Raw genomic sequence first — 26,531 nt, forward strand, 5'->3', positions numbered from 1 at the left:
TCAGAGCAGAAGGTTTTTCTATTTATTACAAATCTCATTACACAAATACAGCTGACCGGAAGGTCTAAAAACAGCCCAGACTCTTCCAACCCTGATCCACCTGTAGGCACAAGGATAAGGAGCCATGCCCACTTGCAGGGGAGCCCTTCTTAGAAGAACTGCCTGTCCCTTGGATGGTTCAGAGTCTTGGGTCCAGCAGCAGAGAGGAGCCCAACTTGGGCTGACACCCCCTCGAAGCAGCCCTTGGTGGCAGCTGGTGTGGGTGAGGCAGCAGCTTTAAGTTTCACAGTTCACGTGTTCCCACCATACAAGTCAAATCGTCGGGTGAAAATAAAAGGAAAAAAGCAGAAGGCTGGAAAAGGGGTCCTGGAAGAGGCTGCGGGTGGGGGAAGGGCACACAGTGGGCTTCGGATGTGCTGGCGATTTCTTGATTTGGATGGAGGTACAGAGTATTCATTTTAAAATGATTCTTTAAATGGTACATACATTTAAATGGCACCGACTTGCCGTATGCATATTTAAATATCTTAAAAAATTTTAAATTAAAGAAAAAAAAAAGTAAAGGACTAGAAGTGGAGGATGGAGCAGAGAAGAAATTTAAGAGCAAAGAGGGTGAAGGAAGAGGCCAGCAAAGGTGGAAGACGAAGTCTCGGACGTGGTGATGTTGGCCTCAGTTTCTCTTCTTCTGTCTGGATCCTGGTTCTGCTTCTAGGTACCGGAGCCCCACCAGCATTCCCAGGATTGAGAAACCTTAATACAGAGACAAGATTAGTGGCTGACATAAGCACGGCATTGTCTTATACTGCTTGTATAAGGCTCGTCCCTAGGGCTGGGACAGCTCCTGCAGGAGTTCTAGGGTCATTGGATGCTTACTTGCCACCATGAGGGGTGCCAGGACGCCAATGGTGGGAGCTGCGGTCCCATATACAAACAACTCGGAGAGGAAGTGCCCCAGGGCAAGGAGGAAGGTCCAGAGCGTGATGTGGTAGAGCCTACAGGGGAGCAGACAGAAATGGGACTGAAGGTACAGCTTGTGCAGTGCAGAGGAAAAGCACTGATCAGACGTGAAACACACAAATCAAAACCCAGGAAATGACTATGGCTAAAGAAAAAGGAGACTTGGTCCTGGGAAAGACCTGGCTGCTTGATCACATCAATTTATTCACATCTAGGGCAAAATTGAAGATTTCAACTGCTAAACTGAGAGGGGAATGGTCCAGGCAACCAGAGGGCCTCTGCAAGTCTTAGCAAGGTGGTGAAGCCAGCAATAGCAAAGCAGAGTCTGGAGTATGGCAATCCTAGGCAGTGTAGACAATTTTGGATCAATCATGCTTACGTATTCTACTTACTCAAATTGGCTTGACTCTAGTCCAAGCCCGCCTGGCAGATGTTTGGCCAGGGGCTGGTCAGTGCTCATATGATGGATGCCATAGAATGAAGGGCATGTATGGGGAAAGGGTAGCAAGGACCTTTCTGGGGCCTTTAGATGCTCTTGCAACGTGGGCTGGATATTTTGCATCTTAACCTAGCAAGATGGTCAGATGGAGGACACAGTGACAACCTCATGGGAAGAGAACTTGTTCCTCAGCTTTGACAAGAAAGTGGAGAAGAGAGAGGTTACAGGATGACGGACCACTTAGATTGCTGGTACCTTTTTTTTTAACTATGAAATTTAAAAAATTACAAGATACTTCAAATATACAAAAAAATATACATAATAGAATTTACCCCCATGCAACCAATACCTTGCTCCATCAAATCTGAATATTTTGACATTTTTGCTTCAGATGCCTTTTTTCTAAGAAATAAAATATTACGGATTTCAGTTAAAGCCTCCTGTGTATCCTTTTCCCACCCTGATCCCGTCCTTCTGCCTCCTTTTCCCCAGAAGGAATATCTTAAGTCTGATTTTCATCGTTCCTGTGCATGTTTTTATACACTTAGTAAATACGTATGTATGGGAGTTGTCTTTTTTTTTTTTTTTTTTTTTAAGTGAAAGCAGGTTTATTTAGAGATATACACATTAAATAGGCAGAACTTCTGAGAATAGACTGTCTCAGAAAGTGAGAGCAGCTGGGAGTTGATTTTGAGTTTCCAGTTAGGGAGGGAATAGAATCAGAGTGCATATCAGAAGGCCTTGGACCAAAGTCCCAGGCTTTCAAAAAACGTTAGAAACAGAAGTCAGCATTTGCAGCTGTCCTGTGTTGAGTGAAGGGGAAATGAAAGGGTAAAGAGGTAAAGGTAAGTCTCAGCTGTCTCTGCTCATCCCCAAAGCACAGCGAGCAAAAGACATACCCCTTATACTTGACAGCAATTCTTCATCATGGTAAAGGTCTTTAAAATGATTATTCAGCCCTTACTTCCCCTAGTCACCCTGAGAGGCAGACAAGATACACCAGTCTCATTTTATACATGAAGGGACCGAGATGCAGAGAAGGTCTATAATGAACTTGCTGCTACAAAGCTTGCTACCAATAGAACTGAAACCAGAGCCTATTTTCTTGTTTTCATTCTCGGGCCCCAGGCTGTTTCCACTAAACTGCACTGCTTCCAAAAATACGTGTCAATCTAGAACAAGTAAACCACAGTTTCAGGTTCAAAAATATGAAAAAATAAAGCTGGAGAGATATCGCAGTGCTAATAGCCCTGCTTCAAATCCCACTTGAGTCAGTCTTCCTCAGTTTAAATTAATTGGGTCTCTTATATGTAGATCTACAGAATCAGCAATGAAAATCACTGCTTCCCAGGGCTAGTAAGAGGAGACTTAATCAAAGCCATGTGGATGGAAGCATCTGGCATAATAAGAGGGGCTCAATAAATATCATTATCTCCTCTCTTGCCCAGATGCTGAGAGTCTCGATAAGACAAAAATATTTTAGTATGAAGCTGGTGTTTTGGTGGCCTCACCTGGGGACCTGAGCAAACTTTCCACCTTGACTGTGGTGATGACTGCTGTTGGGAAGAAAGCTCGAGCCCCCTCCAGTGGCCGGCACGGGTTACAACATTATCTAGACCAGAGGCTGTGACTGCTTGCAACTGTTCCACATTAGTCCACGTGAGTCCCCTGAAGAGGCAGAATACAGAGGAGTCCTGGGTTCTCTGTCACCCTCACCTCCTGACTCTGCATAAGCATACAACCATTTAACTTGTGGGCTCATTTTTTCATGGATCGTGATTTCTGTTCATTCCTGCTTCTCAAGGAGGAATGTAAGAATAAGGTATGTCATGGCCTCTCTAAAAAGAGCACACTACCTCTTTAGTAGAAGAAAGGCTGACTCTTTAGTAAAGAAGTAGAGGGGTATGATGCAGGCTACTGGATCATGACATAACCAGTTTGCTATGTCAGTTTCAGAGAAGTTTCAAACTTTAAAGACCTTCAGGCCTATTATGTTTTTTAGGCCTGGAAGGAATGGAACCTATTCACCTTTTATTATCCACATCCGAGGCTAATGTATCAAAATTAACAGGTCTCCAAGAGAGGACCACAATGTGTATGCTTAGCACCTGATTTCCAACAGAAGGCAGCTAATGTTCTTCCCTTCCTTACGTACATCTTGTTGTGAATGTCGATGGCGCAGAGGCAGCGAATCACTGATGAGAGTAGCGTCCAGATTCCAAAGGTCCGAGCTTGGAGGCCATTCACTGTGCAGCAGAAAAAAGCAAGAGTGTTGAGAAGGGAGGGTCAGGGTTCCTTCCAAACCCTTCCTACTTCACTGAAGGGGGCAGGGAGCTAGGCCTGAACTCCGCTTGGCTGGGCAAAGAGGAGGCTCTGGTGCTGCACATGGGAACTAGAAGGAATGGAAAGAATTCCAGAATGAGAACTGGCTCAGCTCCTCTTCAAAAGCCTACAGCTGGGTGGGCGAGTTCCAAGAGTAGGAGCCCAACAGGCAGCCCACTTAGGCAGTAACTCCTGGTTGCAGTAGTTTACGGCTCTGCCCTGGAAGCCGCTCTGGTGTTGGCGAAGCCCAGTGAGTCTGGATCCGGACAGGTTTGGGGGAACGTGGTGGAGAGTGGTCTGTCAATACAAGATGCCTAGGAGTTCAGCAGACTTTCAAGGCTGATACAGGAGATAACTCAGAAATACTGGGCCCCATCTAGATGCCCACACTTGGTCTTTAAGAGACCCAAGTCCCTGGGTCTTCTGAATCTTATGTGAACGAAGCCCTAACCAGGCTGGTTTCCTGTGCATGTGGGAAGGGAACAAAGCACTGTCTCTTCGGTGTTTGCTGGGGCCACTCTGCTTTTGCTAGCTTCATTCTGGCGCTGCTGTATTAAATATCTTGTCCTGAGTATGGACCATAACAGTGCTTCTTGATCCTGGACATTTATTAGAATCAACTGAAGAAATTTTATAAAACTACCAAGACCTGGGTACTAGAACAGTTAAATCATACACTCTGGAGGTGGGCCCAGGGCCCACCTGGTATTTTCTAAAACCTCCCTGGCCTTGGTGATATTAGTGTACCGGCATTGATCTAAGGCATCCAGTAGTGGGGAGGGGGAATACCAAAACGGTGAAAGCAAAGATACTTTCTTTGCTGGTCTACTGAGCAAGAGAAATTTTAAGGGACAACGTTGACAACTGAAAGGTCTTTCAGGATTTTGCTTTAAGGATTTTTCGGCCTTTGGAAAACCAGACGGCAATACCAAATTCACAGCCCTGAAGACCTTTAGGTGGTAGTAAGGTGAGAAAAAATTCCATATACCAAACAGATATCTAACGGTTAGCCCTGGAGGGCAACATTCTTTATAAAGCATTTTGATAGCTCTTCTGATGAAAAGGCAGGAAATTTCTCTAGTGAGTGAGATATAAAAGTGGAATATCTCACCAACCCTAACTAGATTAGGCATCAGGTGAAATTCTACGGGATGCTCCAGGGTCCTGCTATGATCAGAAAAGTACCAGGACAGACCCCAGGTCATGAGGGAGGAGGCATTTTCTACCCCTGGGCTTCTCTGTGTCAACTTTAAATTCAAAGGGCTAGAACAGACAACCTTTAAACCCTGTGAATCTATACAGGGTTCCTGGACTATCTGAGGACTGCACTGGAGGGTGAAAAGTGGAACTGTCCTGCCCACTTTTCCAGGTTCTTTACACCCATTGTATTTGAGCTTTGTTCAAAGTGAGCCTTAGCCTACTTAGTTTCATTTTATACTCAGATGTTACAGAAAAATGAGTTAGGTCAGAGCCTGCATCTGGGTTAGCTATAAATGTGACACAGAATTGTCAGCTACTGTGAAATGGTGCTGCAGCTCAAGGCTCCCCACACATCAGTGCAACAAAGCGCAAGCTGCAATGTGCAGACACTCTCGGCAGAGAGGCTCAGGACACTGGGAGAGGCCGCCATGTGCCCGCGGAAGTTCAATTTGGGAGACCAACTTGGAGGGCTTTGGGATATCTTCTCACGTCTATGTCATGGTTTGAGAAGACCTTGGATTAGTAATTCTCCATCTGCAACGTAGGGTATAAACCATGTGCGCCACGATCTGATTTCTGAAAGGGGGCTGAGCTAATATGAAAAGCTTCTTTATGGTTTTCTAGTCGGGCACCACAGAATCACCAAGGAACTGTTTCCTCACTTGCCCTTGTAATGCTTTCTGTACAGACTAGCTGCCTAGGGCAGTGTAAAATGAATGAAAAGGTATTCAGAGAAGCTTGGGGGTAAAAAGGACCAAGTGCTATCCACCACGTCTCTTACTCTAGCGGCTGCCTAAGGCTACATTAGGCAGCATCAGATTCACCTGGGAAGTTTTTAAAAGATAGATTCCTGGGCCCCACCCAGGGGGTGAAAGGTTCAGTAAGTAGGTCTGGAGAGGGAAATGGCCACCTGTGCTTTGTTTGATTTTAGTTTTTCTAGGTTATTCTAATGTATAGCCGGGTCTGGGAACCACAATTTAGGCCACTCCCACAAAGGATGCAGGTCTTTGCTTTCTTACCCAGGTCTGGCTTGCCAGTGTAGAGCTTTTCATAGAGAAAGGTGTGGTCTCGGAAGCTCTGTAGCGTGTTCCCCATGGCGATGATGGACACCATAACCAGCCAGCTTCGTAACACATTCAGGAACCGGCTCATGGCTCCCCTCAAATCTGAGAGGGCTTTTTGCCTTGGAAACAAAGGCAAAGGGCACGAGACAACAGATGGTTAGTGTACTTCAACCATAAGCTCACTCTCCTCTGTAGTTAACCTGTGTCCCACCCATGAGGGCTGTACTAAGCTTACTTGATCAATCATTTCATAAACTCCTCTCCAAGTACCTGAGGCTCATCCACTCCCAGTTACCCTTCACAGGGTTGGCACACTGCCTTTGAATATCTACCTTAAATCGAAGTGTGCTGACCTCTACCCAGAGTGAAAAAGGCTAAATAATGCAGTGGGTGAAAATGACAAAACCAGTGGAAAAAATGGAGAGAAGGGAACAGGAGAAAGGGAGGTGTACAAATATCACTATAAAGAAATAAAATGGACTTCGGTGTAAGACGTACAGAAATTGGTCTCAATATTTAGTCATACTAATAGTGGTGAGTCAACAGTATACTTTGCAATAAGTAGCACAGTGCTTATTTTTGTCTAAGGAATTTCTCCAAAAATATTAGCCTAAATCAGAACTCTCTTCTCTTGGCTGGAATCAGTCCCCTGGGATCTTTACTTCTAGCCTGGCGTTTCATGTCATTCCTTTGTAATGCAAGTGGCTCAAAGGTGATTATAAATCTACTAACAGATACCTGCCTGGCTACTGGTGACAGATCCTTCCAAGCACAGAAAAGCCTTGTACATTTGAGTGGAATCTATGGTGTGAGGGCAATATTTACATCCTTAAGTTTTCTCTACTCTGGTTCTCAGGTACACCATCCTCCATGAACAAGGAGAACAATCTAAAAGTTAAAAATAAATAAATTGCGGTGACTTGAGAACTAGTAAGAAAATTATATGGAGAAGGAAACAGCAATGTTGGTGTTGGGTTAGCTATTACAATAGCTAACAGTTATTGAGCACCTGTATATGCCATGCACTATGCCAAGAACCTATCATATATTATCTCATTTAATCCTAAAACAAGGTGGGTAGACACTTAATATTTCCATTTTACAGATGAGGGTTGGCACAGAGAGGTTAAGTGACTTGCTTGAGGTTACACAGCTAATAGATGGCAGAGCTGAGATACGAAGCATGGTCTGTTGGTCTATATGTTGCAAGACTGTCTCACTGTTTGAGAATATTTTGATGAAGTTTCCATTTTTGAGGAAGACAAGCATACCAGAGCCACTTCTGTCTTCAAGTTGCATAGAAAATACCATCAGGTCATGTACTTTTTGTTTAAAAAACAAAACCTTAGATCAACCCTTGCTGAGCACTCAGCTTGGTTTAAGTAAAAACCACATAGATAAAAAAAATCTTATCATGGAATTGCTTCTTGCCATCTTCGTTATGTTTTCTTGGCCCATGGTTTATCTGTTGTCAGGTTAATTTCTTGGGCCTGAAGTGGCGATAAATTATCAGGCTTCCTTTGTCACTCCGGCAGTAGATGTTTCGTTATGTTCCTACACTACCCAGCTGAAACAGATATTAAAGTCAGCAGTGGCTCAAGACAGTGTGAAGCACCAAAAAACAAAGAGTCCTAGAGGAGGAAGGGTCAATGGGTGAATCGCTCAGTGAAAATGGGTCACAAAAGTGGACTCTGTCAAAGTCCAGAGAGAATGGGGTTCTACTGGAATCACAAGCAGTTACAGCATGGGCCAAGATGTGCACACTCCCCTCCCCCGCCATCCTCCTTGTTTTCTCACCCTCCTTCAGCAGGAGACTCAGGCTCTCTCAGGGTCAGAAAAGCCGCACGGATGGCCTCCCTCTTTGACAGAAGAGATGCCCGTTTCACAGAAGCTCTCAGAAACCCCAGCAGATAGCTGATGAAGGCAGAGCCTGAGCACTCTTCCGAACTGCTCTGCCAATCCCTCAGCACAATTTCCCTAAAGCTTTGGAGGGCCCCCTAGAGCATCCAACACCTATACTCAAATTTTGCCCTGGCCCAGGGAAGCAAAGGTGTGGTGTTAGTAGAGTTGGGAGTGAGAGGTTCCTTTCTTGGACCCACCATGTAGTAGCTGTGTGACCGTGGGCAAGTAATTTACACTTTACAGCCTAGGTTTCCTTACCTGCAAAATGGAGATTAAAAATACCTACCTCAAGGGTTATTATAAGAATTACGCGAGAAAGTAAAGGTTCCTCGCACCGTGCTAGGCTCAGAGTGGCCGCTCATTCGTTCATCCATTCACTAGTTCCGAACCTATCAAGCCTTCTTCATCTTCCCAGCTCCTTCTTCTCTTGGTCTCTGGAACCTCTTTTCCCCCACAAGGTGGCCTCCCTGGTATCCTCCTTCTATCCCACCTCCATTTTTCCAGACTGTCCGGATCCTCTCAGTCAGATGCCACACAGACACCTACCTCTTCTCCCCCACACTCACCTTACCTAGCGATTGGACTCCCAAGAACAGCAGCAGCAACAGCAGGAGGAAGAAGCTTCCCCAGCACAGCTCCAGCCCTGAATCCACCTGAACCACTTGTCCCCGCCCCCACTCTCAGCCAGTCTCCAGGATTGGGTCGTTTCCATCAGTCCTCGCTCTGATTGGCTGTTCTGGTTCTGCTCGAGCAGGAGATGGGGCGTGAACCCCTTCACTGCCAATCAGCGGTTGCCGCTGCCCAAGCCTCACCCCCGGTATGCCGCTCTTGCAGTGACCCATCGTGTTCAGCGTGGCGGAAGAACTCCAGGTTCGGAGCCAATCTTTTTGCGGCGGAGGTAAAAAGAGCGGAAAAAAGAAGTCAAGACTTCTGCGGAAAGCAAGGCCCTGCGCCTGCGCTGCGCGGCGGTGACGACAATTGTCCGCGCCCGAAGCCGAGCGCTGTCCGCGCCGGGTGGCGGGCGCCTGCGCAGTGGCTCCGAGCGGGCGGTTACTTGTTGGTTGTTGTAGTAACGGGGGAAGCAGTGGTCGGCTGCCGCCTTGAGCCCGGCTGGGGAAGGAAGAGGGAGGTAGGCGCAGAGCGCTGTCCCTGCCTGCCCGCCCCGAGCCATGGGAAGATGAAACAGGTAAACGCCTGCGCCGGCGCACTCCTCTACCGGAGGGAGGTGCGCTCCCAAGTCTGGGCGGGCGCCGTCCGCTGCACTTCCCTCTCAGAGTCCGGGAGCAGCTGCTGGCTTCCGGGCGCGCTGGGCTGAATCTCTGCGGCGGAGTCTCCCGCGTCCTTACTGTAGGGAGCATCTGAGGACCTACCTGGATTGGAGTGAGCCGGGGGTGGGACTGAGGGCCCGATCCTTTTAGGGCGAGGACGCTCCTTGGGCGAGTGCCCTTAATCTTCTTCCGATCGCCCTGTCTCTCCCTGCTCTGCTGGCAGCCTAGGACAGGTTGGCATCCCTTCCTCGCTTGGAGGTTTTGTTTGTTTTGTATTAATTTAAGGGACTTCCCAACATTTTGGGAAATACTGAGAGGTCCCGTTGGGGATACTCGGAAGAACGCCTTTTAGATTGTTAGATATTGCCCATTTCGCTGAATATGTGTAAGGATCGTTATCGGAATTGGCATTTTTTGCCCTATTTACGTTCTTATCACATATATTAATGCATAGAAAAATGAGGTTTGGAAAGATTGACATTAAATGGTTATCTTTGAGTAATGGGATTATGGTCATTAAAACATTTTCATTTTCTTTACCTGTAATTTCTATTCCATCCAAAAAGACACGCAATGAACATGTAGCTTTTCTCTATTAAAAATATTTTAAGTTAGAAATATGCTAATTTTAATGTCTATTTGATATTTGGATCATAGTTTGTGATTTTTAGTAAGGGCGAATAATTTTTGAGAGTGTGGAAGGACAGTTGTTTTTTCTTTTTCCAGCTATTTATGACCTTGATTCAGCAGAATATATTCATTTTTTGGTTTAGTGGTTGAATTTGTTTTAGCGGAAACATGAGGGTATTTTACCTGTGCTTGGCATAGAATCTAAAGAAATGTTTGCAAGGATCTTAATACTTGCGTTTTTATTTTTAACTCGCGTCAGGATTTTCTAGCAAGGAATCTATGTTTTAGGCAATCAGCCACCTACCTCAGACTTTCTTAAGTAAGTGTATCCTTTTGTTGCACGTTAGATTTAGTGTGTAAAAGAAAAACGAGAAACTGAAACTTCACAGCAGCTCTTCAAATACATAGAGGACAGACAGTATGTTTGAAAAAAAAAATCTTGATTTTTGTGGCATATGTGAAGCACTGTGAAAGAAGGTAAGCCTCTAGAGGTTTGACACTATTTAGATAAATATTCATTTTCATTACTTGGAAGATCATCAGCAGTAATGAACAAAAAGACAACTGCATTGTGTTTCAGGTCATTTGGCTTTCTTGCAGGAATCTGTGCCACCCAAATTGTTTGATCCAGTGAATCTGCAAGGAAAGGTCTCTGAGGCCCCCGTCTGCTGACTGCATGACAAACTCTAAAGGAAATGCCAGTCGAGATGGCCCGGGACCTGGAGGAAACAGCATCATCCTCAGAGGATGAGGAGGCGGTAAGCCAAGAGTAAGTAATAGCAAGCCTGCTTTTGACCCTTTGCGTTCAGGATGGAAAATAGTTCTCTTTTACTCAAATCATCTTTTACCCAATATCCTTCCTTTGGTGTTGTCTGACTCTGGTTTTAGTTTTCATACATGGTCTAATTCAAGATCTTATTATTGGGCGACCATCAGCTATCTGAAATGAGATAAGGCTCTGTTTCTGGGTTCATGAGTGAACATCGGCTCTAGACGTTGCAGGTAGTAGCTCTTAGTCAACTCTTGATCAGAGCTCCTAACATACGAGATTTTGAAATTTTTAGATATTGAAGAAAAGTAGGTCTCTCAATTCTGTGACACTGGGTATTTTCTCAAAAGCCTTTAGGATGATAGAATGATGATAATAAGAAGTTATTTGAGGGCTTCCCTGGTAGCTCAGTGGTTGAGAATCTGCCTGCCAGTGCAGGGGACACGGGTTCGAGCCCTGGTCTGGGAGGATCCCACATGCCACGGAGCAACTGGGCCCGTGAGCCACAACTACTGAGCCTGCGCGTCTGGAGCCTGTGCTCCACAACAGGAGGGGCCGCGATAGTGAGAAGCTCGTGCACCACGATGAAGAGTGGCCCCCGCTTGCCGCAACTAGAGAAAGCCCTCGCACAGAAACGAAGACCCAACACAGCCAAAAATAAATATAAAAATAAATTAATTAATTAAAAAAAAAAAAAAAAAGAAGAATCCGCCTGCCAAGGCAGGGGACACAGGATCGAGCCCTGGTCCGGGAAGATCCCACATGCTGTGGAGTGGCTAAGCCCATGCACCACAACTACTGAGCCTGCGCTCTAGAGCCCGCGAGCCACCGCTACTGAGCCCACGTGCTGCAACCACTGAAGCCCACGCGCCTAGAGCCCATGCTCCACAACAAGAGAAGCCACCGCAATAAGAAGCCCACGCACCGCAACAAAGAGTAGCCTCCGCTCGCTGCGAAAGCCTGCACGCAGCAACGAAGACCCAACACAGGCAAAAATAAATAAATTAATTAATTAAAAAAAAAAAAAAAAAGAAGTTATTTGAGTAAGTGTGGAGCAGGACATTAGAATTCTATAGCCTGTGCTGAGTCTATTGAGACACATAGCTTTCCTGAGTTCTTTTAGATAAGAGTCAAGTTTCTTCATTGCTGGATTCTCATAATAATATAAATGAATGATAGTGATAAGTGTAGCTGCTATAGGTGATGGTAAGAGCTTTAACTGCTGTATCTCATTTAATCTAAAGATGTTATTATTCCCACTTTTGTAAGTTCAGCCCCACAAATATCAAAGAACTTCCTCAGGGATGCGTAGAGAGTGATAAATTGAGATTCAGACCTAGCTTTCCTGGATTTTGAAGCACTTAGATGTTTTGCCTCCTTTAACATTATTACTTGACACAGAGAAGAAAGAGAGAATCTGGCTTAAAGGTAACATTAGTTTTAAAGATTCTCTGTAAGTCCACTAGGATTCATGTGCTATATAACCTGAAAAGTGGGGATGATATCTCCCAGGCTGTTTTTTTTCTTTTCTTTTCTTTTCTTTAATTAATTAATTTAATTTATTTATTTTTGGCTCTGTTGGGTCTTCATTGCTGCACGTGGGCTTTCTCTAGTTGCGGCGAGCGGGGGGCTACCCTTCGTTGCAGTGTGCGGCTTCTTACTGTAGTGGCTTCTCTTGTTGTGGAGCATGGGCTCTAGGCGCACAGGCTTCAGTATTTGCAGCACACAGGCTCAGTAGTTGTGGCTCGCGGGCTCTAGAGCACAACCTCAGTAGTTGTGGCGCACAGGCTTAGTTGCTCCGCGGCATGTGGGATCTTCCTGGACCAGGGATTGAGCCCATGTCCCCCGCATTGGCAGGCGGATTCTTAACCACTGCGCCACCAGGGAAGCCCCTCCCACGCTGTTTTTTGGGATATAGTTAGGATCAAATAGGATAATGTGTATGAAATTACTTTTAAATGATAAAGTGCCATACAAATGTTAAGGCATTATTTTTATTGGATTTTATATTGAATTTAAAGTGTATTTCTTATTATAAAGTAGAAGATTACATTATTTAATGTAATTTGAAAAAAAAATTATTGAAGCATTAGTAAAGCTTTGGGGAAAGGCTTCTCATCACTATTAGGTCATAGAAAATAATAGAGATTTGATATTATATTTGGGTCATTCTCATTCAGGATAATTAAATGGATAATTCTCTCTGGTCACTTTGCCTTCTTGTGACTTTTTGTTTTCTGTGTGCTGCCTCTTACCCACTTCACAAAAATTTTAACTTCTGCTTCAAACATCAATCTTTCTGATTCAAGATCTTTTACTTCATGACTGTCTCTTTTATTAGTGGGCTTATAGGTTGGGCCCAACAAGTATTAGGTTGAACTGTATGAAATTGCTATTTTGGTAGGTCAAAAACAGTCAAATATTGAGAATTTTAGGTGGTTCAACCTAATATTTTAGTAAGCACCCAATAAATGCTTGCTGACTGAGTGACTAACTTAATGAGTAAATAAATGGAGGCTTCATGCTTTAGATCACCTTAGGTCTTTTAAGTGCTTAAAATACATTTCATTACAAAGAATACCAATTGCATTGAAGTGCAGTTATCAGAATTTTTTAAAAAACCAAACTTGTGGTATAGTAATATGTACGTCTTTATTAATACATTAAATAACAAGATCATTCATTTAAAACATGAGAAAGTTAGATTTTATTTTCTAAAGACAGCAACATGAAGACTGTTTTTGCTTAGTTTGCATGAGACCATCATACTTGGGTGGTCTTTGATTAACACTTAAAAGTGGGGAATACCAAGAAACATCATAGATGTCTGGATCACCACTGTGAAATGTCACCATTTGGTAGCTGAATGATTGCTTGAGAGTGGAGAGTTGCCAAATTGTTGTCCATCCTCATCACACCAGATGAGAAGACTGTAATCACAGGTGATCTAGTGGCAATTTTAATAACTACCATAACTTATAAGCAGTGATAAATGTCAGTGATATTTTGAGATGTCTGCAACAACTGTAATTTGGTATAAAAAAATCTGTAATTTCAGATAGAGTAAAAAACACAGGTAATACTATTACTACTGTGTTTGGTGCCTGTATTCGTAATTGAGAAACATTAAATTTCTAGTAGAAGTTAGTGAAAATACAGGTGTCATTCCACCTTCCCCCCGCCCTCCCCATCCAAATTCACAGACCTTATGCTCCTCTTCCTTTTAAACTCCTATTGTTGAGTTTTGATTGTTAATGTTCCATTAGCTCATGTCTATCAGATACTTGTTTATACATTAGGAATCTTAAGTCAATCTTGTTCACACCTGGAACAACATGCTTACATTTTTAAAGTTTTGGAAGTTAGAAGGTCTTAAATCATCTAAGGATGTTGACTTGATCCAAAGATATATATCCATGGACATCTGCTAGATCTGCTCAGAACTCTAGGCTGTATTAAAGTATTGATGCCTTGCAGTCCTGGACATTAGAGCTAGAAACTGTCCAGGCATCCTTGTTTTGCATGGCATTATTTCAAATAGTAAATGTAAAGGGGCTCTTTTTCTGTATTTTGTTTGGGGTTCCCAAATATAAATTTATATAGAGATGTGGAAACGTTAATTTGATGTAAGGTTTCTTTAGTCACTAAAAAAAATATTTAATTCTGATTGTAAAAGCTGGCTTTAGATCAGTTACAAAGATCATCAACAAATGATTATGTAGCGAGTGCTACAGTTCAGAGAAAGAATACATCACTGTGGGCTGGAGGAGCTAAGGAAGGCTCCAAGGAGGTGGTGAGTTGAGCTGGGCTTTAGAGAGTGGGATTAAATGAACAGAGAGAAGTGGGGAAGGCATTTCCAGCAGGGACATTGGTATGAATGAGGCACCGAGGCTTTGAGTTATGTAGGCTGGATCCCAGGAGTGAATAATATCTATTACTCAGGAAATTGCTTCTTAAAAACCAAAACGGGGGCTTCCCTGGTGGCGCAGTGGTTGAGAATCTGCCTGCTAATGTAGGGGACACGGGTTCGCGCCCTGGTCTGGGAAGATCCCACTTGCGCGGAGCAACTGGGCCCGTGAGCCACAACTACTGAGCCTGCGCGTCTGGAGCCTGTGCTCCGCAACAAGAGAGGCCACGATAGTGAGAGGCCCGCACACCGCAATGAAGAGTGGCCCCCGCTTGCCGCAACTACAGAAAGCCCTAGCACAGAAACGAAGACCCAACATAGCAATCAATCAATCAATAAATCTTTAAAAAAAAAAAAAAAAAAAGAAGGGTAGGGCTCTATACCCTCACACATACACACAAGTATATGATTATATTTTAAAAAAAAAAAAAAAAACCAAAATGTTCTTAGGCTTTCAGTAAAGTAAACCATAAAACTGGTCTGCTTTGGTTATTAGTCATCCAAGTTTTTTGTTCTTTCATGTCTGTAAAAGCATAATTTCTTAATATGTACCAGTTTCTGGTGTAAATGAAAATTTAAAGTCCCAATTTTCAGCTTCCTAATCATTTTGAATCTTTTCCCTTTAGCACCACCTGGTGGGAGCATGCTTTTAATGACAATGCAACGTCTGCCTTAAGCGTGTTTGGGTCGACCTTACTGAACTAATGATTTGTCTACTACCTCTTTTCTCTTTTCAGAGGTTGTAAGTGAAAAGATTCTGTGTCAGGGATTTGGCTTTCTATAGATAGTATGGTTAAGGCCGTGTCTCTTGTCAGCTGTGTATGTTTATTGTGTTTCTGACTCTCATCAGGCATTTTTACCTTTTATCCGTAATCCATTGTTTGTAAGTGCTAAGGCACAGTGGTGCCAGTTTGCAGCTAGAGATGGATTGACAAGGAACTTTCGATAGTTTCCAGAGTTTCTGTCTAAGACTTGATAGTTTAGGCTGCCTAATTTTTCCTCTGTCCTCTGACTTAGAAATATAGTGAAAAAAATTAAAGTTGGAAGAGAGCATAGGAATCATCTGGCCCTATACCCACCTTCTACAGGTGTTTAAGATTAAAAAGCAAGCAAACCACACACAAAAAATCCTTCTTGCACCCTATAAACACCAATTTCTCACAAATGGGCACTGTCACCCAAGTCAAATCGCAAGAAAAATAAGCATCCACATTCCATTTCTAGAAACCAGGAAATGAACTAGGTATGGTGTTCTCTGCTTTCCTCAGTAAAGCTCTTGGCAGCTCATCCCAAGTCTAAAGGCTGCCTCACCTCTAAGATTGGTAGCCTGGCAGCCTGTGCATTTAAAGCGTGGATCTGTTTAAACCTGTATTGGGAGAGTCTAACTTGGCCCTGAGGTTTGTGGTATGGCCTTTGTTAAGGGGTGTGGTCATGTGAGTTTTTGAGAGCAGCCTGAATCTTGGCTAAATGGATCTTATTCCATATAAGGAATTGATTAATTTCAGTTCCCAAAGGGTTGAGTTTAAGGTGTTTATACAAAAAATCACTGAAATGTGTGATTAGGGAGATGGAAGGGTGGAAAGAGCACAGACACTTGGGTTCAAATACCTGTTCCCTTACTTAACCAGCTGTATGACCTTAAGCAAATTGCTCAACCTCTCTGAACACCTTTTCTTCAGTTCATAGTGCAGGCAAGAGGATTAAGTGAGATAACATGTGAAAGCTCTTAGCGTAATTCCTGACACATAGTAGGGACTCAGGTCATTTCTTTCCTTTCCTACCTTCATGCACTAAGACAGTTGGAGAGTTTTCTAATCTGTGAATAAATACACATCTGTCTGAGATTGATTAAACAGAGATTTCTGGAAGATAGGAAGAGAATAAAATCAGAGGTCCTTTTCTGGAGGAAAACATTGTTCCGTTTGGTATAGGCTTCCTTTAAAATATGTGGTTTTAACTGGGGTACTTGTATTAATTTAGGGTTCCTAGCTCAGAATCTTAGGATGGATCATCAAATTGGCTTAAAAAGGGACTATAGGGTGTAAAAGTGGTCTGTCAATTATTGTGACTATTTTAATTAGGATTCTTATTTGTGCCAGGGACTAAGACATAAATTGTCCTAAATAATAAAGGGAATTTATGAACTCATATTTAGGAAAGGCTTGATTCTGCAACTGCACATTTGCCACTCAGGATCTCATTTCTCTTGTTCTTTCAGTCAGGCTCCCGCAGACTTTCTCCTTTACCAACAGCTCCACGCTCTCCTTCCAAGGTCACAAAATGACATTTGCACTTCCAGCCCTCATTCTCTTACACCATCAAGGGGAGGAGGCCACCTCTCCTGCAGCTGCTACAGAAGAGAAAGCGTCGCTTTCTTAGAGGGTCACACGACATATCTCCTGACACACTGGCTCCAGCTGGTTTATGTCCTCATCCCTGAACCAGTAACTATAACTGGGGGATGGAAAACCCTGATTGGCCGAAGCCAGTCAAGGCCCATCCCTGCAACAGGAACGGAGTTAATCTTAAACAGACCATCTGACTAAGAATGGGCGATGAATGGTTTCCCATAGGACATTTGGGATGCTTGTTCCAGAAGAAGGGGAAAGTTGCTCAGCAGCAAACCACAGTGATGTGCTTCAGTTGTTAATTCAGATTTTGAGCTGTAGATTCATAAAGCCTTTTGTTACGGTTGTAGAGATCATCCATGCATCGTGTGGACCGGAGGCTGCAGGAGAATTCCAGTTCTGGTGTTCCATGCTGAGGCTGTTCTGACAAAGGACAACGGTATTCGAGTGATTGGAGGTAGGTGTGACCTTCCCCACTGAGGGCAGGGCTGGGCATGGCCCTGACAACCTCGTCTTACAGAAAAGTGATAACCATATTTAGTTAGGGAAAGGGCCTTGCTCATGAGAATATTCTATTGATTTTTTTATACTTGAAAGGATTATTTGTGATTTCTTAAATTGTTTTCTGCATATTAAATTGTTTTTCCTCTTTTTTTTTTAGAATTACATGTACATGTGTTTATTTTTTTGTTTTTTTCTTACAGTTTTATAGAGAGATCATTGACATACACCACTGTACAAGTTTAAGGTGTACAGCATAGTGATTTAACTTACATACATCATGAAATGCTTATCACAGTAAGTTTAACGATAACTGTTTTTTATAATTATGGTAAAATACACGTAACAAAATTTACCGTTCTTACCATTTTAAAGTATACAACTCAGTGGCATTTAGTACATTCACAGTACTGTGCACCCATCACCACTATCTAGTTCCAGAACATTTTCATCTAAAAGTAAACCCTGTACCCATTAAGCAGTCACTCCCCAACCCCCTTATCCCAGCTCCTGGCAACCACTAATCTTTCTGTCTCTATGGCTTTACCTAATCTGGATATTTCATATAAATGGACTCATACAATACTTAGCCTTTTGTGTCTGGCTTCTTACACTTAGCATAATGTTTTCAAGGTTCATCCATGTTTTAGCATACGTCAATACTTCATTCCTTTTTGCGGCTGAATAACATCCCATTGTATGGATATACCACATTTTGTTTATCCATCAGTTGATGGATAAGTGTTTCCAGCTTTTGGCTCTTGTAAGTAGTGCTACTATGAACATTCATGCACAAGTTTTTGTCTGAACACCTGTTTTTAGTTCTTTTGGGTATATACCGAGGAATGGAATTGCTAAGTTGTATGGTAATTCTATGTTTAACTTATTAAGGAACTGCCAAAGGATTTTCCACAGTGACTGCACAATTTTACGTTCCCACCAACAATATATGAGAGTTGCAATTTCTCCATATCCTCAGTAACATTCGTTGTTTTCTGTTTTTTAGAATATAGCTATACTAATAGGTGTGAAGTGGTATCTTATTGTGGTTATGATTTGCATTTCCCTAATGATTAATGACATTGAGCAGCTTTTCATGTTCCTTTTGGCCATTTATATAATCTCCTTTGGAGAAATGTCTGTCAAGGTTTTTGCCTATTTTTTAATCGGGTTGCTTATCTTTTTGTTGTTGAGTTGTGAGGGTTCTTTATACATTCTGGATACTAGACCCTTATCAGAAAAATGATTTCCAAATATTTTTTCCTTTGTGGTTTGTCTTTTCATGCTCTTGATAGTGTTCTTTCATGGGGAAAAGTTTTTCATTTTGATGATGTTCCATTTATCTACTTTTTCTCTTATTGCTTATGCTTTTGGTGTCATATCTAAGAAACCATTGCCTAACCCAAAGTCATGATCCCTGTGCTTTCTTCTAAGACTTTTATAGTTTAAGCTCTTAAATTTAGAGCTAAATGGTCTTTGTTCCATTTTGAGTTAACTTTTTTATATAGTGTGAGATAAGGGTCAACCTTCATTCTTTTACATGTGGATATCCAGTTGCCCCAGCATGATTAGTTGAAGAGACTATTCTTTCCTTACTGAATGATCATGGCACTATTGTTGAAAATCAGTAGACCGTTAGATGTATGGGTTTATTTCTGGACTCTTAATATTCTGTCAGTCTGTTTGTTTATCCTTATACCAGTGCCATATTATTTTTATTACTGTATCTTTGTACTAAGTTTTGAAATTGGGAAGTGTGAGTCCTCTAACTTTGTTCTTCATTTTCAAAATTTTTTTGCTATTCAGGGTCCTTTGCAATTCCATATGAATTTTGGGATCAGCTTTTTCATTTCTGCAAAAATGGCTGTTGTGATTTTGGTAGGGAGTACATTGAATCTGTAAATTGCTTTTGGAAGTATTGCCATCTTAGTGTTAAGTCTTCCAGTCCGTGAACATGGGATGTCTTTCCATTTATTTAGGTCTTCTTTAGTTCCTGTAGCAATGTTTTATAGTTTGCTGTGTGCAAGTCTTGTAGCTCCTTGGTTAACTTTATTCTTCAATATTTTATTCTTTTTGATGCTATTATAAATGGAATTGCTTTCTCAATTTCATTTTTGGATTGTTCATTGTCAGTGTATAGAAATACTATTGATTTTTTTTAATAAATTTATTTTATTATTTTATTTTATTTATTTGTTGTTTCTGGCTGCGTTGGGTCTTCATTGCTGCGCGAGGGCTTTTCTCTGGTTGCAGCGAGTGGGGGCTACTCTTTGTTGTGGTTCGCAGGCTTCTCATTGTGGTGGCTTCTCTTGTTGTGGAGCACGGGCTCTAGGCGCACGGGCTTCAGTAGTTGTGGCACGTGGGCTCAGTAGTTGTGGCTCGTGGGCTCTAGAGCGCAGGATCAGTAGTTGTGGCTCACGGGCTTAGCTGCTCTGCGACATGCGGGATCTTCCCGGACCAGAGCTCAAACCCATGTCCCCTGCACTGGCAGGCAGATGCTCAACCACTGCGCCACCAGGGAAGCCTTACTATTGATTTTTTGTATACTGATCCTGTATCCTGAAACCTTGCTGAACTCATTTATTAGCTCTAATAGTGAGAGTGTGTGTGTGTGTTCTTTAGGATTATCTCTATACCAGATCATGTCATCAGTAAATAGAGATTTTACTTCTTCCTCTCTAACCTGAATACCTCCTCCCTCCCTCCCTCTCTTTCTTTTTATTCTTCTTTTTCCTAATTGCTCTGGCTAGAACTTCCAGTACAGTGTTGAATAGAAGTGAAAATGGGCATCTTTGTCTTCTTCCTGATCTTAGGGGGAAAGCTTTCTGTCTTTCACCATTCGGTATGATGTTAGCTATGGGTTTTCATAAATGCCCTTTATCATGTTGAGGAAGTTCCCTTCTATTCCTTTGTTGAGTGTTTTTATCTTACAGTGGTGTTGCATTTTGTCAAATGCTTTTTCTGCATCAATCGAGATGATTCTATGTTTTTTTTCCTTCATTTTATTAATGTGGTGTATTACATCGATTGACTTTTGTATATTGAACCACCCTTGCATTCCTGAGATAAATCTCACTTGAGCATGGTATATAGTCCTTTTAATATGCTGCTGAATTTGGTTTGCTAGTATTTTGTTTAGGATGTTTACATCTATATTCATAAGGAATATTGTTCTGTAATTTTCTTTTCTTTTGATGTCTTTGTCTGGCTTTGGTATCAGGGTAATGCTGCCCTCATAGAATGAGTTCCTTCCTCCTCTTTGGAAGAGTTTGAGAAGGATTGGTGTCAATTCTTTAAATGTTTGATAGAATTCACCAGTGAAGCATCTAGTCCTTAGCTTTTCTTTGTTGGAAGGTTTTTGATTACTGGTTCAACCTCTACTTGTCTATTCTATTTTCTATTTCTTATTGAGTCTGTTTTGGTAGTTTGTGTGTTTCTCTAGGTTTTTTTCCATTTTATTTAGTTTATCTAATTTTGTTGGCATACAGTTGTTCATAGTATTCTTTTATAATCCTTTTTATTTCTGTAATACAGTAGTAATGTCCCCACCTTCATTTCTGATTTTAGTAATTTGAATCTTTTCTCTTTGTTTTTAGTCAGTCTAGCTAAAAGTTTGTCGATTTTGAGAATCATTTTAAAGAGCAAACTTTTTATTTTGCTTACTTTCTCTATTGTTTTTCTATTCTTAATTTCATTTATCTCCACTCCTCTTTGACTTTAAGCAGTGCTCTGAATCCTGGTGTTAGCCTGTAGCTGTCTTCAAAGGTTACATACTATGGATCCAAACTTTTGTGTGATATGGTGGAAAGAGTCTATACGTGGGTTCTCAGTCAATATTTCAGATCCCAGCTTTGGCATTTACTAGCTGTGAGTCTTGTGCAATCACTTAAACTCTCTTAATCCATTTCATTATTAGTAAAATGGAGATAATAGCTACCTTGCAGGCATTGTAAGAATGAGATCACTAATGTTCAGCACACAGTAGGCATTCAAAACTTGTGCTGCTTACTCTATTTGTTGAACAGGATCTGCTCTACCTTGAGATGACTTTAAGGTCTGTCCTTGCCCCATAATAAGCCAGAGTTCAAAGGACGGTGAGCACCTGCTTCTGGGATTTGAATTCTCCTCTCTCCCCAAGGGTCGTGGTGTTCTAATCCCCTCAGCAAGTTGCTAGGTTACCACTTAAAGGGACATGGTTCATTCATGTTCTCTGAAGCTGGAGTCTCTGAAGATTTACTAACATTTGCTGAGAATCTCCCGCTAAATATGATTAGAGTCAAAACATCAAAGGTGCGTAAAAACAACAGAAGTAAATAATCCTCCCCCCCAGCATACTTCTTTTGGTTTGTTTGTCACATAAATGAATCCATGTATTTTGTGGCAATAGACCCTTCCTTTTTAGAATACCTAACATTTATTGGAAATTAGCATCCATCAATGTAATCATGCCATTATTCAAGCAATCACTATTTTCTAGAACCTATAAGTCTTTGGATTATTTTCCTATACATCTTCCTGTGTTTAAGGAAGAAGCCACTAAACTTTTTTCTCAAACTCTGTTTTTGAATTTTCTGTATATCCCCAATTCCTTGAGGTTTAATAATTTTCTTCACCTTCCTTTATGAAAAGAACAATTTGAATGAGTTTTGTTAGTTGCTACCTCAGATTTCGGAATTGTTAAACACTCTTGGTCTATTTTTTTTTTTCTCTCTCTCTCTTAAATAGCTGACATAGATCTGCTCAGATCATAATACTGAGTTAAATCCCCTTGAGAAGTGTATCTGGGGCATTAGTTATCTTCTGTTGCTCTTAGAGTGTTAGATTCCAACCTTGTTTTTTCTGTTATCTATTAAACGTTTCATTGAATTCACTGTTAATATTTTGGATACAATAAGATTTCATATGCTTTAGTTGTGAAATATTCCAGGAGTATGGTTTTTTTCTCACCATATCCATGTTTTTTTCAAAATTGTATATAGTTTGAACGTGTAAATGGGATTGCATTTTATTTTATTTTATTTATTTATTTTAAAGTATTTATTTATTTATTTATTTGGTTGTGCTGGGTCTTAGTTGCAGCAGGCAGGCTCCTTAGTTGCGGCTTGCCGGCTCCTTAGTTGTGGCACGTGGGCTCCTTAGTTGTGGCATGCGAACTCTTAGTTGCAGCATGTGGGATCTGGTTTCCTGACCAGGGATTGAACCCGGGCCCCCTGCATTGGGAGCACAGAGTCTTAACCAGTGCGCCACCAGGGAAGTCCTGGGATTGCATTTTAGGGGAAACAGATATTTTCAATTTAATCTTTTCCTAGAATGAAGTATTTTGTATTTTGCCTCTGAATGTGTCAGTTTCATAAATTTGGATTTGTATAGACTAGCACTGTCCAACCGAAATATGATGCAAGCTGTATATGTAATTTTTCAGTAGCGTTATCAAAAAAGGTAAGCAGAAATAGGTGAAATTAATTTTAATAATATATTTTATTTAATCCAAATTATCATTTCCACTTTTACTCAGCATAAAAAAATCGTTATGATATTTTACATCCAGTGTGTATTGTACACTTTTAGTACATCTCCATATGGTGCAAAATTTTCATTGGAAGCATTTGGTCTGTATTTAGATTTCATAAATGTTATAGTTGGAATTGTAGTCAATTCCTATGTTCAAGTTGTTCCAGACAAGTTTTCCAATAACTGAATTGAGTATCAGTTTTAAAATTGAAACTAGAATTTATTAAAGTTAAATAAAATGAAAAATTCAATTCCTTTGTCACAGTAGTTACATTTCAAGTGCTCAAGTTACATGTGGCTAGTGACAGCCATATTCAACTGTGCACGTAAGGACCCAGTTTTCTGACAGTAAGGCAAAGATACACTGTGTTGCCATCGAAGGGGTTATTCTTGTATTCTAAAGTCAAAAGAATGTTAGTTTTATCTTCATTCTAGTTTCCCATGCTAGTTTGGACCAAACCCCTTAGGGCACTTCACCACTTCCTAGGTGCTTCTGTGCTGACAGATTATTGGTTCCTTGATTGTCTTTACTCTGCTACAGTCAGTCCTGGAACTTGCCAGGGGTCCTAGTTCTTCAGATTGTCCCCTGCGATGCATGTGAGTTGTTGAAGAGGAAATTCTACAGTCTCATAGTGGAATTGATGAGATGCGTGTGTGTTCAGAGGTTTAGATGTTGGGTGTTTTGCAGTTTGCTAGCAGGACCGTGCCCTGCCTCTTGTTTTTTTATGGAAGAAAACATGGCGAAGGTGGTTCTGTCATGAACAGTTGAACAGGTTCAGTTTGTAGTTGCAGTTCTCCATTTGACCCTCGCTAGGGAGAGGGAGCCCAGGCTTACCAGCTATTTCAGGAGAAACCTAGAAATCTAGATTTTTATGTGACTTCTTCCAATCTTAAAAGTTTAGCAAGTAATTCAACTTTATACTGAAAACACCACGAGGGATGGACAAACTGTGTCTGTAGGCTGGATTTGGCTCCTGGGTTACCATTTTATAATCTCTGGTCTAATATGTGCTGGTAAGCGGCATTACTGGTTGTAGGGCCATTGGACACAGAGCATGAATGTGGGGTGAAATCCCTATAGCAGTCACAGTTGCTTTCCATCATTCCACCCTGCCTCTCTCGCACTTCCCTTTTAGAACATGTTCAGTGTATCTGAGTTGGGTTATAGTTAGTTGGTTTGGATTAGAAGTAAGTGGCCAGGGACTTCCCTGGGGGCGCAGTGGTTAAGAAGCCGCTGCCAATGCAGGGGACACAGGTTCGAGCCCTGGTTCGGGAAGATCCCATGTGCCGCGGAGCAACTAAGCCCGTGCACCACAGCTACTGAGCCTGCGCTCTAGAGCCCCCAACCCACAATTACTGAGTCTGCGAGCCACAACTTCTGAGCCTGCATGCCACAGCTACTGAAGCCCGCGCGCCTAGAGCCCGTGCTCCTCAACAAGAGAAGCCACCGCAATGAGAAGCCCGTGCACCGCAACAAAGAGTAGCCCCCGCTCGCCTCAACTAGAGAAAGCCTCCGTGCAGCAAGGAAGACCCATCACAGCCAAAAATAAATAAATCAATAAATTTATTAAAAAAAAAAAAGAAGTAGGTGGTCACTGCTTACATACCATGAGAATCAGGTCTGCCACTGAGCACAGTGATGACTGCATTTTACTTCTATATTAGGAGAAGTAGGAGAAAGAGTATTAATAGCATTCTTATTTTTTAACTTGCTATATAAAATGTATAATTTACTGTGTATTATACTATGTATTTATATATGTATTAGTAGCTATTTTACTATGTGTTTACTTTTTTACTGTATGAAAATTTTTTTCTATGTATCAGCAAGCTTTCTTTTTTCGGGGGGCTGTACCATGCAGCTTGCGGATCTTAGTTTCCCAACCAGGGATTGAACACAGGCCACAGCAGTGAAAGCGCTGAGTCCTAACCACCGGACAGCCAGGGAATTCCCATATCAGCAAGCTTTCCTATTCTAAAAGCTCTACGTGTATTAACTGATTTAGTGCTTTTAACTACCCTGTGAGATAAGTACCTTTGTTATCAACCCCATTTTATAAGTGAGGAAATTGAGCATGGTGAAATTAAATAACTTATTTAAGACAGCAGGCAGGAAGTAGTAGAGCCAGGATTTGAACCCCGGCAGTTTGACTCCAGAGACATACTCTTTCTTTTATTATTCCCCTTCTCCCCCAGTCCCCACGTAATCATTCTTTATTTTTCCACACACCTGACCAATCATCTTCTCTGTGGCCTGGGGCAAGCACTGCAGAACAGTCAGAGAATCGGGTGCAGTCCTGGTCCCCAGCAGTTGATGAGGCTTTGGCTTTTTATGTGCAAAAATGGAGCTGTCAGTGATCAGTTATCATAATGAAAAAGACCTGGTTTTCTGAACATTTTATTTAAAGAAATAAAAAAACCGTCTGGCAAGTTATAAGTATAGTACAATGAATTCATGTATACTATTTCCTTGCTTTCACCAGTTATTAACATTTTGCCATGTTTGCTTCACCCTTCTTTCTCTCTCTGAACCATTTGAAAATTAGTTCACATACTTCAGACCTAAATACCTTATTCAACATGTTTATCCTAAGAACAAGGGCATCCTCTCTATAATCACAGTACACTGATGACACTCAGGAAATCTGTCATTGCTAAAACACTCTTATCTAATATACAATCCCTGCCCAGATTTCCTCAATTGTTCCAATTTTGTCCTTTATCTTTTTTTTTTTCTTTCAAATCCAGGATCCAATCAGAGATTGCATTTAGTTGTCATATTTCTTTAGTCTCCTTTATATCTACAACCATTTACTGGATTTTTTTTTTTTTTTTTTGGTCTTTCATAACATTGGCATTTTTAAAGATTCCAGACTAGTTGCTTTGCAGATGTCCTTAAGTTTGGGCTTGTCAGATTGATTCCACATGTTTAGATTAAAAGGGTTAAAAAAGGTTGAAAAAGGTTAAAAAGGATAAAAAAGTTGAAAAAAATTTGTAGGAATATCATTTAATGAAGTCATGTCCTCAGTGTATCACATTAAAAAGCATATGATGTCATTATATTGCATTACTGGTGATGACAAGTTTGATCATTTGGTTAAGATAGTGTTTACCAGATTGCTTCATTGTAAAGGTACCCTTCTCCTTTGTTATAAGCATTCTCTGGGGTGATATTTTGAGATGTATGAATATCCTATTCTCCAGTAGTCTCTCACTGTTGGTATTCACTGATTCTTGTCTGAATCACTTACTATTGCAGTTTTTGTAAAATGGTGATTTTCTATTTCAGTTTTTCCTTCTACATTTATTAGCTGGCTTTTCTGTAAAGAAGAGCTTTCCCTTCTATGCGAAAGTAATAGTCTCCCGAAGATGTCTACCTCCTAGTCCCCAGAACCTGTGAAAATGTTACCTGACTTAGCAAAGCGGAATTGAGGTCATAGATGGAATTAAGGTTGCTAATCAGCTAACCCTTAAGATAAGGAGATTCTTCAAGTGGGCCCAATGTAATTATAGGAGTCCTTTAAGATAGAAGGAGACAGAAGAAGAGTCAGACTGATGCAGTGTGAGAAGGACTAGACCTGTCATTGCTGGCTTTGAAGATAGAAGAAGAATAGGGGCAGCCTCTAGAAGCTGGAAAAGGAAAGGAAGTGGACCCTACCCAGAGCCTATAGAAAGGAACGCAGTCCTGCCAATGCCTTGATGACACTTGTATT

At 41.5% G+C, this 26,531-nt stretch overlaps 2 protein-coding genes across 10 annotated transcripts in view; one reads left to right on the forward strand and one right to left on the reverse strand.

Moving 5' to 3' along the window:
• On the reverse strand, positions 1–8,840 carry ERG28 (ergosterol biosynthesis 28 homolog). 2 transcript variants are annotated; one of them, XM_059914714.1, is made up of 6 exons: positions 8,451–8,840; positions 5,938–6,101; positions 3,552–3,642; positions 2,908–3,064; positions 1,746–1,798; positions 910–992 (listed from the first exon to the last, which is right to left on the reverse strand). In XM_059914714.1, the coding sequence occupies exons 2-5, from the start codon at positions 6,068–6,070 to the stop codon at positions 1,784–1,786; spliced, it is 396 nt and encodes a 131-aa protein (XP_059770697.1). In that variant the 5' UTR covers positions 6,071–6,101; positions 8,451–8,840; the 3' UTR covers positions 910–992; positions 1,746–1,783. The 2 variants fall into 2 exon arrangements, with proteins under 2 accessions (XP_059770696.1, XP_059770697.1); XM_059914713.1 differs by lacking the exons at positions 1,746–1,798; positions 2,908–3,064 and adding an exon at positions 1–750 and having other exon boundaries at positions 874–992; positions 8,451–8,707.
• TTLL5 (tubulin tyrosine ligase like 5) overlaps positions 8,695–26,531 on the forward strand; it is a 319,306-nt gene continuing 301,469 nt past the window's right edge. For 7 of the 8 annotated variants that reach the window (XM_059914699.1, XM_059914700.1, XM_059914707.1 and 4 more), the window contains exons 1-3: positions 8,695–9,070; positions 10,383–10,551; positions 17,157–17,263. In XM_059914699.1, coding sequence (XP_059770682.1) covers positions 10,478–10,551; positions 17,157–17,263 — 181 coding nt within the window. In that variant the 5' untranslated portion in view covers positions 8,695–9,070; positions 10,383–10,477. The remainder of the gene's footprint in view (positions 9,071–10,382; positions 10,552–17,156; positions 17,264–26,531) is intronic. The other variant, XM_059914706.1, reaches the window with a different exon arrangement.

This window comes from Balaenoptera ricei, chromosome 2 (assembly GCF_028023285.1).
Source record: "Balaenoptera ricei isolate mBalRic1 chromosome 2, mBalRic1.hap2, whole genome shotgun sequence".
NCBI lineage: Eukaryota > Metazoa > Chordata > Mammalia > Artiodactyla > Balaenopteridae > Balaenoptera > Balaenoptera ricei.